Genomic DNA, 17,877 nt, shown 5'->3' on the forward strand with positions numbered 1-17,877 from the left:
ACGTTTTAAATGTAAATAGCCAAGAGAAAACTTTCTGTGTTGTCCGACACTGCGCATAGTTTTTGCGGGAAATAATACATTGTATTATTGAATTCGGTTCCTTACCTGGAAAAAGAAGAAGATGCATGCATGCTTCGTAAATATTCTAGTGCTACAAATTGTTCAAGGTGGAAACTTTTTTGAATTTAATTAGATTGTGTTTCATCCGCATTTTGCATATTTAAACAAATTATATTTAACCTAAACCAAATAAGATCTTTAGAATTTTTGATGAATGTCAAAGAGATGTGCTGAATATACAGTTTGAAATTGATTATGAAAGGATAAAATTAATGTCTCAATTTATATTTTTGGTATAAAGACATGCATCATAAAAGCCATAAGAGTAAATAATTTTCCATCTTTTTATTTCTTGCATTTAGTAGTTTGATGTCTCAAATTTGTTTTTATACTAGTTGAGCAGGAAATTCTTACCCGACAGAGAACCTGAGAGCAGTTGTAGAAGGGTTCGTGTTGCTAAGTCTGCAGTTTTTAATGTCATGTTTTGTGGACTTCTTTGTCATTCAGTTGTCTTGTATTTTTGCACCATGGCGTTGTCAGTTTCTCTTCAATTAATGAGTTTTGAATGTCCCTTTGGTATCTTCTGTCTAATTTGGAATAGAAATGAATTAAATTGTTTTAAATGTCCTACAAACCTCACTTTTATCACTTTTCTATTGTAATCTTAACATTTATTGGAGGCTATTGTGTTAGTAATTATACATATACATCTGTCATCTGGGTGATAGGTAATACTTTTGTAATTTGGTCACCTGTAAATTCATTTAACAGTAACTAGAGGCTCTCAAGAGCCTGTGTCGCTCACCTGTATCTACTGTGGTTTTGGAAATCATGTAAAATAAGGTTAAAATCATATAGATACCCTAATAATGATTGAGGCCAAGTTTGGTTTAATTTGGCCGAGTAGTTAAATTAAAAGCAGAAGAAATTTGAAAAAATTTACAAAAATTACAAATAAATTGCAGAAAATAACTTTAAAGGACAATAACTCCAATAAGATGTAAATTGCCAATTTTGGTCATGTTGACTTATTTGTAGATCTTTCTTTGCTTGATATTTTTGCTGTCTACAGTTTATCTCAATCTATAATGATATTCAAGTTACTTAACAAAAAATAAAAAAATTCCTTTCCTCCGCTCCAAAATTTATTTCACCCAGGGCCTGTATGATGCTGAAAATGCCTTTAAATGTTTTTATGGAACATCCTTCAAAAAATTTGGGCAGGTGTTTGAAGGGCATTCACCCAATATAAGTATGCTGAAAGAAAAGATATAATAATGGTTTATAGAAAAAGTAACACAGAATAATTCTGAAAATGGAACATATCAAGGAGAAATTATTAGCACATCACCCCCCCCCCCCCCCCTGAAAATTAATCTAGTCATCCCATTGTAGTCTTACAATAGTTACTGAAGACCCCTTATCATTATTTAAATTAGTATTCAAGTTGTGACCATTTGAAATTGTTTTTTTTACATTTTTCCCATAGACTCCTATAGTATTATAAAACCCCTATGTTCTATTTTTACCCATGGGGACCATGTTGGTTATAGGGCAGGGTCATCGGATACATTTTTCAATCAAGATACTCTAATAATAATTGTGGCTAAGTTTAATTCCATTTGGCCAAGTAGATTAAGAGAACATTTTTGTAAAAGATTACAAAAATTTACAAAAATTGTGAAAAATTTACTTTAAAGGGCAATAACTCCTTAAGGGGTCAATTGACAATTTTGGTCATGTTTGACTTATTTGTAGATCTTACTTTGCTGAACATTTTTGTAGTTTACAGTTGATCTCTATCTATTATAATATTCAAGATCAGAACCAAAAACTGCAAAATTTCCTTAAAATTACCAATTCAGGGGCAGCAACCCAACAACGGGTTGTCTGATTCGTCTGAATATTTCAGGGCAGATAGAACTTGAACTGATGAACATTTTTACCCAATGTCAGACTTGCTCTTAATGCTTTAGTTTTTGGAGCCAAAAACTGCATTTTACCCCTATGTTCTATTTTTTGCCATGACGGCCATCTTGATTAGTGGGCAGGGTCATCGATACTTTTTTAAACTAGATACCCTAAGGTTGATTTAGGCAAAGTTTGGTTTAATTTGACCCAGTGGTTTCAGAGAAGAAGATTTTGGAAAAGTTAAAGGACGACGACGGACGCCAAGTGATGAGAAAAGCTCACTTGACCCTTTGGGTCAGGTGAGCTAAAAATACATTACACTTTCAAGAAAAAAAATTTGATTTTAACATGTATTTCATAGGAGTAACACAATAAGAGTCATATGTGGAGCAGAATTTGTGAACCCTTCCAGAGAACCTGAGACCACATTTTTAATTGGGTTCATGTTGCTCAATCTTTAGTTTTCTATGTTGCGTTTTGTATATTGTTATTTTGTCTTATGGTCGTTTATCGTATTTTGCCATGGTGTTGTCAGTTTTTTTTTTTGACTTATGAGTTTGAATGTCCCTTTGGTATCTTTCGTTCTTTTGAAATAATTGATACACATTTTAATATATATCTAGAGTATGCCATATCATTATCCCTAAGACTCTATTAGTTATCATTAATATTGATAATTAATAAAACGTACCAATATCATTTACTTTTATAAACTGAATCATGTAAAAGGAAACAATTTTCAAATAATTTCCCTCAATAGACCATTGTTTTACTAGAATTAATGATAAAGGCCCCTTTGAAAATTCCCAATTGACCAGTATTGACCACTTGAGTATTGACCTAGGCTGTAAATACCTGGGGTTGTATATACCAGTCGACCTAGCCACTGCTTCATAGCTTTCATAAGTCCCGCAATGCCTTTCTTCCTCAAATTCTTTCAGGATTGTTAATGCATTCTGTTTAAGGGGAATTGAGATAGTGTATATGTGCAGTAGATCTTTTAAAAACAGTAAAGAATGGAAAAATTATCACAATTTTTTTTACCAGTACATGCTAATTACATGCCACAACTCTTCTATACATTTTTACAAATTAAGTGGCGGAGGAATTTGTATATCAGAGAGAAAAAAAAGAAAACATTTAGGTTACAGACTTTATTATATTACAGAAAGATCAATATTAGCATTAGTCATTTTTCTACACATTTTATTAAAAAAAACTGGTTATTCATACATAATGATTTCACTTTATCAAATTAAATACTTCTTGAAATAACACACTATCCAATCTATTTCCTAAAACGTTAGTTCAGAAAGACATTAACAAAACAAATATAAAAAACTTTTTCTATATAAAATGGAAGTGTTCTAAATTCATTTCAAGGTTTATTTACATTTCAGATCTCTTTTAATCAATATAAACAAATCAGTATCTTTTCAATAAAAATGTTTTAAATGCTGTATAAAAGGAATGTTTTGATTCAAAATTTGTTTCCTGAAATTATTTGGCATCAATCAATATCATTTTGTATGTTAGTGTACATATATAAATGAGCATATACACTCCAATCCTACTTATATCAGATTAACAAAACCTAGAGTAGACTACAGATAAATATAGGTATTTAAGTACTTTAAAATTAAACTATTTCTGTAAGGTAAATTCATTTTCAAGAAATTTATTGTCAAGAGATATGGATATTTAAAATAATTTTTATTCTGGTTGTGGACTTGTCGTTTTCCCAATCTTTATTTCAGATGTTTATCCTTAAAAGAAATGGATATTAAAATCCCTGTATGTTTGATTTGGAATGTTCAGTAAAATTAGTACCGTTTATGTTAGTACTACTAATGGTAGATACATATGCTGTGGACTGTTAGTCCCCTAGGGTATCACCAGCCCAGCAGCCAGTACTTCGGTACTGGCGTGAAAATACGGATATTGTGTTATTAAAATTTGCTGTAACAAATTTTTGAAATTCTTTTAAATTAATTAGGAATATATCTCCCTCATGCAAAGTTCTGATTCCTTGCCTGGCGTTGACTTTACTTTTTAATCAACTTTTTATTTAATAATTTTTGGATTTTCAAATATTTTGGCCTCAAGCATAACTGAAGAGACGTTTATTGTCGAAATGTGCATCTGGTGCATTTAAATTGGTACGGTTTCTGTTGTTATGATAAAAACAGCCAGACATATATTATAATTTATCTAAATAAAAAGTTGTTTGGGGACAAAAACATATATCTTTTTTACTTTAGTTACAAAGAACAGTTTTGCTTAGAAATATTATCTGATCTGCATAAAGTTTCAAATGTATTAATTCACATACAATGAAGCAGTTGTTACATTTGGATCCATCAGAGTTTTATTTTTAGAAGATGTATGGACAAAGTTTTCCATAAATACAACATTTCATAGATTTCTGAAAAAGACTGGTGTAATAAAGCATGTGTTTTCTGTAAAAATAACTTGAGATTCAAGATGGATGTCAAAGTTTGGATTTTGGCAAGACTGTGTAATTAAAAAGAAATTTAATAGGAAAGACGTTCATGTTAGGCAGCAATCAGATGATTAATCTTCATTTCGAAATATGATTCGTAAATTCGAAACTGGTCAGATTGCAGGAGAAAAGTGAAAAGTAAAAAAATTTGACAAAAATTATATGAATCATGAATATTCATAATACAATCTACAAAATCTTTCATAGGGTCATATTTTGCAATAATGCGTTAAAATTAGATGTTAAATTGACCTTCCATCATCTTGTCTAAACAGTTATAAATAGAAAAAATATTCAAAGACTGACAAAAAAATCACTTGATTCCTTTATGTTGTGTAGTAATTAAAGTATTGTTAGCCATGCCTTTTTAATAATAATCATGATAACATAACAATACCTAAGAAAATAGGTAACTTTGCTTACGAAAAAAATTGTCAAGAAACAGACTAAACTTAAAAAAAACTGTTATTCAGTAAATTAACATAGATGTTGGTTTTTTTTTTGCTGGTATGGGATTACCAGACAAAATTTAAAATACAGCTTACATAGAATTTTAAAATCTTTTAAAACACAAATTAAACAATAGCAAACCATGAGATACAAAACTTATCTCTTTTCTTGATAGTTACATTAATTTTGAAAATACTATACTCTTGTCAAGTTAGAAGAGAATAAATGACTCTATATAATTAATATCTCTTATATATGTCAGCAGTGAAGATCATATGCTATCTTCATGGATGAATCAACATGACAATACAAATCATATATAAATCCTTGTTTAATAACTATTCTATTCTAATACACTAATATTATTATCACAGTCTTATGCTATGTGTATCAACAAAGAATTGCTCAATAGAAATGTCATATATACACATGTAACCTTACAATTCTGACAACACTCCTAAATACATGTTTTGTGTATGTTCTTTTCATGTTGGATGTTTTATTCTTCCATCAGATCATTCATATATAAGTGTGTTGGTATTATCAAATAAGTAAAGATTCCTACTGCTGTCTGTTTTCGCGTCTGATGCACATTTCAATTTTGAAAAAAAAACTATTACTGAATTTTCCTGGAGGCACTGTGAGTAAAACATTTATGGAGATGTTGCTTGGAAAAGAATTGAAGAATTCATACTCCAAAAATGTGTCAACCACCAACTCGGACTTCTTTTAAACTGAGTTTTATTGTGCGTATTGCTGTGTGTTTGTTTATTCCATATTGGCTACAGGTATAAGGGAAGGGTTGAGATCTCAAAAAACATGTTTAACCCCAACACATTTTTGTGCCTGTCCCAAGTCAGGAACCTCTTCACTTTGTTTATCTTGTGTGTTATTTTAATTTTGGTTTATTTGTATATTTCAGAGCTAAGTGTTGCGTCCATTTCCCTGAACTAGTATACATTATTTTTTAGGGGCCTGCTTAAACCCGCCTCCTGGTGGGAGATTTTCTCGCTGCGTTGAAGACCCATTGGTGGCCTTGGGCTGTTTTCTGCTCTTTGATCGGGTTGTTGTCTCTGACACATTCCTCCTGCACATGTCCATTCTCTTTTCTATTAATCACTTTCAAATTGATGGCTTACCATGGTAGGATGTTCGCCACAAGTCCAAGAGGTGGGTTTGATTCAAATCCAGGTCAAAGCAGACTTAAAAATTAGTAGCTCTATCCTTCTTTGCTATATAGGCTGAGACTTGTCTGGTCTGAGTCAGAATAATGTGTCCGGTAGGGTTACATGTCATCCTGCAGACTGTAACCTTGTGAAATAGCACATTACAAACCTGCAGGTCTAGGAAAAAGCAGGGTTAATGTTCTTACAACATAAACATGGTCTTGTCCTGATATGCATGTGATATTTTCTATTGGACGTTTAACAATAATAAATCCATCAAACGTTTATCAAGGGTAAAATAATCATGGGAAAATGAAGTGATAAACATTTTTTTCCGAAAAAAAAAACAAATTAAAATGAATCCATGACGAGTACAACTGATTGGGATCCAGAGCAATATGATTTCCCTTTTATCAGCCAAAGAAAGGAAAGTGAAATTATTTGCCCAGTTGCCCACTGGTATCAGCCCTGGTTTTTTTTATCATTCTTATTTACATACCATGAAAGGATTTCAATACATTTTTTCATTAAATTTTATAAAAAAGAAACCTCACTTCTATGTTAACCTAGATACATAATTTAATAAACTTTTTTTTAAAAACCTTGGACTTTTGACTTTTCATAATCAAATTTTTTTTATTTTTTTTTCCTTTTCTTCTTATCTTCTTATTTCTATCTATCCTGCATATCTGTTTTAAAACAAATAACTTTCAAATGGTCAAATATTTTCCACATGATACGCAATAATCATGTTATACTTTTTGCATTTACCAATTTGTTTTCCACACACAAATATTTACTTCCATTAATATACAATCCTACAAACTACAAAACATTATCACATCATATCTTATTTCCCCTGTGCCACACCTTTAGCCAACATTGGTCCAGTTTTGTGTAGATATAAAACAGGCCACACTAAATAATCGATTTTGCTGCCACTTTTTGTAAAAACATTGTAGTCATTTTTGTTTAAGTTTTCTCCTGAATTGACACCAAAATTCAAATATAGAGGTGGATCAGATATCTGCATCATCCAACAGAGTTCAGAACATTTCTTGATATATTTAACAATGTAATCCTCACTGGATAAAGTTTGTTGTGTAACACTCTTCACATGACATATCTGTAAATAGAAAATGATATTTATATTGCATTTTTTATAACTTTATTAAGAATTTCAATATATATTCATGACATGTTGATATTGACATAAATAATGCCCCATTTCTCTCATCGTTTCTGCATACAAAACATTCAAACCAGTATTTTGAAGGTTACCAAGAAACATTTGCTCCGCACTTGCAAAACATATAATGTTTCCCTTTAAATATAAAAATAAGATGGAGAAAGATTGCAAATGAGACAACTTTCCACCAGAGACCAAATGATGTAAAGGTACAGTTTAAGAACATTAGTATCTCTTAATCTTGAACAGCTTATATAGTTGCCTTTCTAAATAATGTTTAGCTTTTTAATAAAGACTTAACTAACAAATAGTGATACAGATGAAAACTGACAAACCTAGTCAATAAAAATCTGATTTGACACCTGCATGAGCAGGGTTTGAACTCACATCCCCAGTGTTGCCAGGCTAGTTTACCGCAGATGAACTACCTAGACCCCAGGTATGTATGATGAAGTTGAGATGGTATACATGTTACTATTTATCAAAACATAATTTGTATATTGAATCTGCACTTGCTTTTCTATTACAACCAGTCACACAATTTTAAAATGAAAACTTGCAGAGAGTCTGCAAAAAAATAATGTTATAAATTACCTGTCCAACAACAACCAAACTCTCTACTGCTATTTTCTTCTGAAACTCCTTCACAAAGATAAGACATCTGTCTGATAAAACTACATTCTGTCCCTGTAAATGAAATTAATTTATTTGATAGTCAATCTCCATGTGAATTATATCTTTGAAAATTAAATGAAGCAAAATTTATCTACTGTAAACTTCAATATTAATGCATGCATAAATTATTGTGAATTCTTGACCTTTGGCAAAACTGTAAAATTTAATTAACGCAATTGCAAAAATTTTATGAAGGAAAATCACTACTGAAATTATGAATGCAAATTTTTATGATTGCAAACCTAATACTGTCACATTTTGCGCATTAATGAAAACATCACAATAATGTCTGAAATTACAGTATCATGGTAATTTGGCAATGACATAGCATTATGTGTTGGAAGGCAGTTTGAGTTAATTGTACTTAAGGTGGTACCTAACACTACAGGGAGATAACTCTGTAAAAATCAGCTAAACGTTTTAATCATGTTGTATTGTTAAGGAAATATTAAGCTTCTCAATGATCAAAATTAGTGTTTGTCAAACTGCTATATAACCAATGAAATTTTTCTGATAAAGTGGTTGGTTGAAATTTTTTGAAATTTTTATATTTTTGTCAAAGGGTCAAAGTAAACATTTTGTCAAAATTTTATGAAAATTAAACGAGCCAAATTAATATCAGTCAAGGTGTTGGGTACCACCTTAAACAAAATAAAGATAATTAATGTTATACATACACCATGATTCTGCATGAATCCAATAGATTTGTTTATCAAGGTATCTCTCTGTTCTTTTGCTAATTTTTGACACCAACTATAACAACTCTATTTAGACAAAATAAAACACTCATTAACAAATACAGCATAAAACACAGTCTCAATGTAAAATAACATAGATGCCATGCATATCAATTATTGTTTACTTGATAGGTATTTACTGTATTGTTAACTTGGCTTTTACACTAAATAGGACATTAGAAATGTATGAGGAGAGATGCATGCATTGCTGTCAATACTTGGTCTTAATACATTTAGGACTTTTTTTTGTGTATAAATAAGCAGCAGTGCCAAGAGTACATGATCTCTTGTCTTGTGCATGTCATTGAGTGGTACTTGTTTGTTGCTGTTTAACATATTTGTTTAACAATTATTGATTTGTACAGTTTTTTCTTGTGTTGTTCTTTTGAACCAGTCCCAGGTTAAGGGGGAGGGTTTGGCGCCCACAAACATGTTCAACACTTCCAAATTCTGTATGTGTCTTTCCAAAGTCAGGAGCCTGTAATTCAGTGGTTGTCGTTTGTTGCTGTTAATCATATTTGTTTTTCGTTTATAGTTTTGTACATAAATCAGGCTGTTAGTTTTCTCATTTGAATTTTTTTACATTTGCCATTTCGGGGCCTATATTTGTTTACTTCTATGTCATTTTGTCTCTGGTGGAGAGTTGTCTCACTGGCAATCATACTATATATATCTTCATGACATAGTGAAACAAAAAGTGATTTGGATTGCCAGTGACTAGTTCAAATTTATTCTACATTTTTATGCATTTGTTAAATATGCAAGTGGGTCTCAACATACAATTTGGGTACAAACATCCACTGCTGTTTTTAATAATTTACAATGTTTTTTTTTTTTTATTTTAATGGAATCACCTGAAAAATGACTATCAGAAGAAAATTTGGTAGATTATAATGTTAAATATTAAGATGTACGATTTATGATGAGAACAGTATTTTTCATAGTGAACATTTTATACATGTAGTTTCATAAGTCAAAAACATGAAAACCACATTTTGTCCAGTAGGAAATTTTTGAGTACTGTATTCTGGATTTTGTCATCTAGAATGAATAGAGTTATCTTTCTTTGTACTGATTATTTGTATTTGTATTGCAGGATCATTACATGTATATATATTAATACACAATAAATGTATCTATTGACATGAGGTGTTCATTTTATTATACCTCAAAACAAACTGGTTACATACACAGTTTTTACAGAAGATGAACATTTATGACCCTTTGACATATGAATTTCTACCCATTGATATATTACCTCTGAGAAATTGCACTGCATTGATATATTTGCAAAAAAGTTACCCATACCACACGTAAGTCAGTTGCAAACCTGTATTAGGAAGAACTTTAATTACAAAAAAAGTAATGAAATGGTAATGGTTTTTAATAGTTAATCATTTTGTGCAATTTTGTGTTAAATATATTCAGAACATTGAAAAAATCAAAATACCTGTAACCACTGTAACATAACCTTGACGGAAGCTGCCTCGTCCATATCATCTTCAATAACTTCCATAGCATCTGTGTATTCATCTGTATATAATGAAGAAAACTTCTCAGCTAACGAAGTTGGACGGTTCATATCACTTAAGTCAGCAATGTTAGGATTGTTATCTCTTAGTTTATTGCCAGCAGCTTCACTTAATCTGAAATGAAAAAGAGCTCATTCTATCCTATACAAATTATCATAGTTGATGTACTCACTATAGAGAAGTTTTCTACTTCGACAGTTTACTGTGACCACAATATCTTACCAAGGAAAACCTAGAAAACTTTTATCATCACAATATACATTCAAATAGCTACTGATAGCTTTTTACTTGCTCAACAAATTGGAAATTGCACCACTTTGAATCCAAGTACCATCATCACTTATGCAAGGATGTGACAAATGTGAAAAGACAACAGTTCATACTAATACTATTCTATAAAATATTATAGGATTAGAAGCCTTTTTAAAGGAATTTATTGGTGTATAGACGGGACCAAGTCACTCACAAACAAATAAAAGTCTGAAGGGACTTTTATGATATGTTTGTGAGTGACTTGGTCCAGTTTATACACCAATAAATTCCTTCAAAAATGCATTTAATCCTGATAATTCTTTAAAATTGGAGATAAGGAATTTAATTTCACCACTCGTAACCTCTATCACACGTAAATTGTATATTTGTGTCATTGAATTGGCCTGGCGTATGAAAATATTTTTTGGTTAACGCAAAAAAATGTACTCCATAAAATTTGCTAACTGATAAAAACTAAACTACAAAAATATCTTATTATCATTTAAATGAATGTTTTGTGTTTAATATAACTTAACAATGATCGTGAAGTGAAAATAAATATTTTTAACATTGTCTGGTTTGTGTTATAATTGCCGCCACCTTGTTTACATTGGTTATAAAAGTAGTTCCGTCAATGTCGCCTATTAAAAAATAAATAACTTCAAGAGCCACTCTCGACCAATCATATAAAGGTATTCCCTAATATGCAAATCATATAAGAAGTATAAGCAACAATAGAACGGAAGAAATGAAATGGAAATAATTGTTAATAAATAAATACATATATCAACCAGGGTACTAAACTAGCATTCCAGTCAACAAGATATTCAGATATAGCAGAAATAAATCACAAATGAAGAATATTATTTTGAACATAAATCTGTTATACTTTATCAGTTTAATATTTCAAATGAATAGTGTCATACCTGTCAACTGACCTGTATCCTTTTTTTTAAATACACGTCGGGTTGTTAAATAACCCGGGAATTCGGAAAATGACCCTTTTCACCCGGATTCTCGATCCTTTAGACTGATTTCATAAGTGATTTTCTTTTGAAATACCGGAAAATTTGTAATTCTTCCTGGACAGGAAGTTCAACTAGCTGTTTTAACTGTCAAATTAAGTGACCTATTAAGTGCATGGTTTCACGTGACAGCTTTGGTGTCAAACACACTGTTAATTAATCCCAATCACAATTTAGCCTAAGGTCATAAATAACTTGTCTATTTCAAAGTTGTTTGACAAAAAAATTGAGTTATTTTCCCTTTTGTGTTACGTTTCACCATGTACTCCTTAAATATATGTTTTTCTTTTGGTAAACAGATTAAATCTAACATTGAATGCAAATACATATGGGAATATTTATATAACTATCTATTATTATTCTACCTAAGGACAATTAAAAATTTAATATTTGAAAATTATTTTGTTCATCTCTACTTCCTTTAAATGCTTAATTTTTTTATCATATTCAAATATCAACTGCTTACATGGAAAAATTCCAGACCGTGCAAGACTCTCATGGGTAGTCAAGGTCGTTAAAAAACCCTCATCGTCATCATGGAATACTATATGCAGCTGAACATTTTGATCCATATTGTTAATCATGTTAAATAGAGGCAAAGCAAAAGATACCAAAGGGACATTCAAACTCACAAGTCGAAAATAAACTGACAACCCCATGGCTAAAAAAGAAAAAGACCAACAACAATAGTACACAAAACAAAACACAGAAAACTAAAGACTGAGCAACACGAACCCCACCAAAATCTGGGGGTGATCTCAGGTGCTCCGGAAGGGTAAGCAGATCCTGAATTGATTTAATACTAAGAATGAAGCAAGAAGAGGGGTCATGACCTCTAGTTGATATAGTATAATACAGTAATATGTCAATGGCTTATCAATGCTACGTAAAAATAAATTTAAAGTTTTAAATTATTTTTAGTTAATACTTAACCATGTGAACATGTTTTGAAAACTGTTCGATTTAAAACATAAAAAAATGTCCCCTAAATACTTAAATTCAGCTGAAAAAAAGTTTGTACACGTTATGACCTGAGATTTTCTTCTTCAATGCAGATCATGACCCGCATTTTCATTTTCATAGGTTGACAGGTATGTAGTGTTAACATGGATCAATTTGTTTTCTTACCTGTCCCTTAAGTCATTGATTTCTCTCTTCAGATCAGATATATCATTCCTATACTTCCAGCAGTTCTGGCAATTCTTTGGGTCAGCTACTACTACAGGAGAACGCCGTCTGTAACATACAAGTATATAAGATAAAATACATCTACTTCATTTGATCTCTGGTGGATAGTTGTCTCTTTGGCAATTATACCACATCTCCTTATTTCATATAAAGGATGTATTCTTCTGATGTTTCAGTCTCCTTGAAATCTGGTTCGGGAATTATTTTCAAAACATGTGATACAAGTGAAAAATATCATTGAATTCAAAAAAATTATTATAATCAAACTGAACCATGTGATAAAAATGTACTTACAATAAGTAGTTTTTGAGTAATAAAATTTTCAAATTTTATAACCAATCCATGGCCAGTCAGTGTCATCAGCCAAAATGTTGAGAAAATGGGTGAGGGGTACAAAGAAATTATTTTACCAAAAATATGTACATCCCATATCATTATTTTCTTTTCAAAATTCTTAGATATGTATTTGTTCAATCATTTATAACAAAGAAGTTGAAATAATATGCTTTTTGTTACCTGTCCCTAAAAGGTTTGATTGAAATACGCCTATATTTGCTAAAACCTTAATGGTTTTGCAACTGTTTTTGCCTTGATATTTTTCTATGTTTTGTGGCAAGTTATTAAGACTTATATTAAAGACAGATACACATTTAATGTCATATGTATACGTCTCATGTAAACTTTTTAAGTATGTGCAATAGGAATCATAAATTTGTATTTGTAAACCACTTATAAAATAATGTGTACCTTAGTCGGTCCTCAAGTTCTAAATTCTTGTCTTTTAAGGATTCAAGTTTATTATTTAGCGTATCATAATTCTGTTTTTGAGAAATCATTTGAGTGTGCAATTGCTGATTATCCTTTTTCATTTTTTGTGCATTTGAATCAGCATTTTGCAATAAGCCATCCTTGTGTCTACATCTAAAATATGAGATAGAAGATAAATATTTAAAAAACATGTAAATAATGCTTTAATACATCAAATAAATGTATACCAGGTACCCCAATAGTATCTACTAAATGATCAAAACATGCATAACAGAAAATGTATCAACATTAAAGCAATTTTAAGCAAAAGGGCCTTTTCAATCTGAGAATTTTCTGAATTTGGTGATAAAACACACCCTATATCTAATTCAGCTTTCAGCCGATCCAAAGCAAAGTGATAATTTTAGTAATATTTTGAAGATGTCAACCACAGTAGAAGAAGTTTGGTGACCTGTGTGACAAGCACCATTTTTGTTTATTACGGTTATCCTTTTTATGTATAATATACTTGATAGTTTCTACATTTATAGCACAAAAACATCACAAATAAGTTATTCTTGATCTATATAAGTAATAGCAAGTGACAACACTTAATATTTACTATATTTTGTTTAACTATAATGGAAGAACTTGTAATTAAGCTTTGCAATGAATTCAGAACAGTAATAAAACTATAGATAAAATAGGAAACACTTGTTTTTGCATTTCATCTCAACTCAAATAAAGCCATACTACCATTGTTCAATAATTTTCTTTAACCAAATAATATTTGATGTAATGAAGACTTAAATATTGCTGATCATACATCAATGTACAAAAATTAAAAAAAAAAATAACAAATGAAGAACGGTATAAAAGTGATACTCTCTCAATACAATCATATGAGTGCTTAAAAAATTAAACAAGCAACTCAGAGGCTCAGAGGCGGATTTAGGGGGGGAAAGGGGGGGGGGGGGGCCCTTTTGTGGGAAAAATTTGGTTGATTATATAGGGAATCACTGAAGCATGACTGGAGCGGGCCCACTCTTAGGCAGTCAGTGGGCCCCCACTTATGAAAATTTTTGGATCCGCCACTGCAACTAACAATAGACCTTAAAAAATAGGCTGTTTTTTGCACATGTATCAATAAAAATATGAAGAAAATAGCATTTACCTTTTCTCTAACTCTGCATTGTCTGTCTGTAGGTTTTCTATTCTTCTTTTTGTTGACGGTATTCCTTCAAGTTCTGCTGCATATTCTTGTAACCTTTATACAACATGAGGGTTTATGAATACCATGAAACAAAACAAAATGTGTAAGAAATGTACTATAGTCAAGATTTATTAAAGTTAAAATGTTTGAAAATAACTCTGCATAATCAAGTTAAAAAACCTATGTGTAAATTTCCGTTTATGTTTCCTGCTTTTATCTGAAACATTTCTGATACTTTGTTGGTATCTTATAATTATCACAATGAAATATATGTGCTGATATAAGCAAACTCCATCAACCTCTTATTTTCATAATTCAGGAAGCTAAGTATGTAAGTTGAATTATTTTCACAGCTGATAGTGAATACAAATTAATGTCAAGTTCATCATTCAACACTCTTTGGAATCTATTTTTGTAAGTAGAATTGTGAATATGCTTAGTTTTGTGCAAAGTTTCCTATATTATTGTTGTAACACGTGTAATGATGAAAATTTAACATGTAGTAACACTGTATAACATTATATGCAATGACAAACTAACAGTCGTTTAAATATTGAATGTAAGATTTCAAAGGAAATATGAATTATAAAAATAAATATACCAAATATTTATTCTAATTTTTTATATTTAAGCATGTTCAATGTAATTTGCTTCATCTGTGTCTCTTAAAAAGTTATGCAATCACTATCAATCAAGGTTTTTTGCAACAGAGATAGTAAAAAAAGCAGAAACATTCAAGGTTTGTAATTATATAAGCAAATTTTGAGGCAGGAATGCAATTCATTTGTAAAAAAAATCATTTAAATGAAAATTATAATGTGAATTTATCAAATTATTTTCACTACTTTAAAATAAAAAGAGACTATTCATTGATGGATTCATTTCTAAACTTTGCTTCATAAAAGGGGGGGTGTGGAGTCAGATGTATAAAGGAATGTACAGTAGCGTTTCTATTTTGTATTGTAGTACGAAAAAAGTATGATTTTTAGAAGCACATTGCACGAGTTATCTTCTGATATATGAAGTCAAAATTTTTAATATATTTTTGAAAAGAGCAGGATATAAACTACATTTAGCCATAGTATAAAAAAAAAACTGTCATCTTTTCATACATGTGACAGAGTTGTCAAGTCGCAACTGGAGATTTGAAAATTTTCAGCTGAAGTTTGGGCCTCATAACTGGAGATTTTTTATCGACATATTTAACGCCGTTTTCAGTGTTCATTTTGATGATAAAGCTACATATTTCCCCTTTTTTCAGATAACAGTTTAACTATTAATGTATTCTCTCTGTATTGTTACCATGTGAAATATTTGTCAACACTAAGATATACTATTTGTACGTGATTTTTCTCATTTCCTCATCGTGTATTTATTTATGTGTTTTTAAGTGTTAGGGAGCTACCATTTGATTTTTATGGGGGGGGGGGGGGGGGGGGCTAGGATGAAATTTGAAAAAAAAGGCAGGACAGGAGTTTTGAGCAGGATGACAATTTATGTAAAAAAAAGTCAGGATAAACTAAAAAAAATAAGGCAAGACCGAATAGAATGAAAAAAAAAGGCAGGACAGAGATTACAACTAAAAAAAAATGCAGGACAAAATTTTTCATCCTAGCCCCCCCCCCCCCCCCCCCCCCCCCCCCCCCCCCCCCATAAAAATCAAAGTAGCTCCCTTAATCCACTTTTCTATCTAGTTCTCATTTAGCCAGATTTAGCATAAACACTAAAAAAATCGTTAACATATCTATCGGGTGGTTTTTAACGACGAAGGCGTTTGGTGAGCGTTTAAATATTTTGTTGACAAAATGCAGGAAAAGATGAAAAGGACGGCCGCCATTTTGGTTTTGGTATGATCTTTTTGTTTGTTGACTATTTTGGTTAGTTTACTTCCTTCACAACGGCTGCTTTCAGAGCCAGGTTTGTCAGCTGTGCAGCCCGCTAACCACGATGACGGAGTACTGGTCGATGAGTCTCGGACACAGTAATAACGATGACAGGAAGCTTTATCAGGACCAATGTCCTAAGACAGTGAAATGGCGGTCAATTATCTAACACGTAGGATACAGGCCCTCGGACGTCAGTTGGCATATCACTCCCACATCCATAATGGGTTTTGGAGTGTATGCTGACGCGGGTATTTACATAGACCACAATGTAGACTGTACAGCGTGGGATTGGTTTCTGTCATCGAAAGTAGTAAGTCTTTGAGCCATCTATCAGTAAACCGACATCGCAGATAGTGGGTAAAGAGGAGCTGACCGAGCATGTCCGTTCAGTTGTAATGACTGAGACGTGACTGATGTGATTGATGTTTCATATAAGTTTCACAAAATTCTGGCAATAATTGAACACATGAGGGCTATAACATTGCAATTTTCCATATTATCAATATTTTCAAGGGGCATAACTCTTTTAAAAATAATTGGTCGGCACTGATTTTTGAACTCTTCAAATACATTGATGATATATACCTATAATATAAATTTCATAAAAATCTGGCAAGAATTGAACACATTAGAGCGCTCATAAGATATAGATTTTGAGGTTAAACAGTGATTTTGATCTAACCCAATCTTAATAGAATTAATGTACAATCAATCAGTAAATTATGTTCAGTCTTTCAGTCAATTTTAAGATTTTCAAAATTTAAAAATAACCCCAAAAACATAAATGTTATTAGACATAAAGCTAGGCAAGCCTAACATACAAATTAACTGCCTTAATTATACATTGTAGATATAAATGCAAAATTCTTTATGGATATTATTTGCTATAATAAAGCAAAAACGTTATGTGGTCAAAACTATTTATGTTATTTGGTGAACTAGGAAACAGTTGAAAGGAATTACCAATAAATTAGTAATTCCAATTTGATTTTGTACGTACCTGGATTCGGATTCTTTAAGTTGAATTAATAAATTCTGAACATCTTCTTTTAGTTTTTTATTCTCCTTCTGTATACCAATTTTTTCTTCTTTGCTGTACATAATCCTAAAAGTCAGTCAGAATAGGAAATTAAGATGTGAAATAAGTTAATTACACTTAACATGTGTGTGTGCATTTAATAAGACAGTCTAATTACTGACTAACATACATACTTCATCAATATTGTATAGCCTTGCAATTACATAGATGAAATCAATATAAATTCTCCAATGTGTTTAAAGATTAATAAGTATTTTGAGCAATTTGAATAAATCTTCATTATTAAATTATTGGCATTACCCAT

General features: G+C 31.1%; 1 protein-coding gene across 3 annotated transcripts in view; it reads right to left on the bottom strand.

Annotated features, from left to right (window-relative positions):
• Positions 1-3,110: 3,110 nt before the first annotated feature.
• LOC127716352 (cingulin-like) overlaps positions 3,111-17,877 on the bottom strand; it is a 90,761-nt gene continuing 75,994 nt past the window's right edge. For all 3 annotated transcript variants that reach the window (XM_052222522.1, XM_052222521.1, XM_052222523.1), the window contains 8 exons: positions 17,535-17,639; positions 14,610-14,702; positions 13,436-13,609; positions 12,629-12,736; positions 10,142-10,337; positions 8,632-8,718; positions 7,874-7,966; positions 3,111-7,216 (listed from right to left, as the gene is read on the bottom strand). In XM_052222522.1, coding sequence (XP_052078482.1) covers positions 6,941-7,216; positions 7,874-7,966; positions 8,632-8,718; positions 10,142-10,337; positions 12,629-12,736; positions 13,436-13,609; positions 14,610-14,702; positions 17,535-17,639 — 1,132 coding nt within the window. In that variant the 3' untranslated portion in view covers positions 3,111-6,940. The remainder of the gene's footprint in view (positions 7,217-7,873; positions 7,967-8,631; positions 8,719-10,141; positions 10,338-12,628; positions 12,737-13,435; positions 13,610-14,609; positions 14,703-17,534; positions 17,640-17,877) is intronic.

Source organism: Mytilus californianus, unplaced genomic scaffold, assembly GCF_021869535.1.
Source record: "Mytilus californianus isolate M0D057914Y unplaced genomic scaffold, xbMytCali1.0.p SCAF_9, whole genome shotgun sequence".
NCBI classification, from domain to species: domain Eukaryota; kingdom Metazoa; phylum Mollusca; class Bivalvia; order Mytilida; family Mytilidae; genus Mytilus; species Mytilus californianus.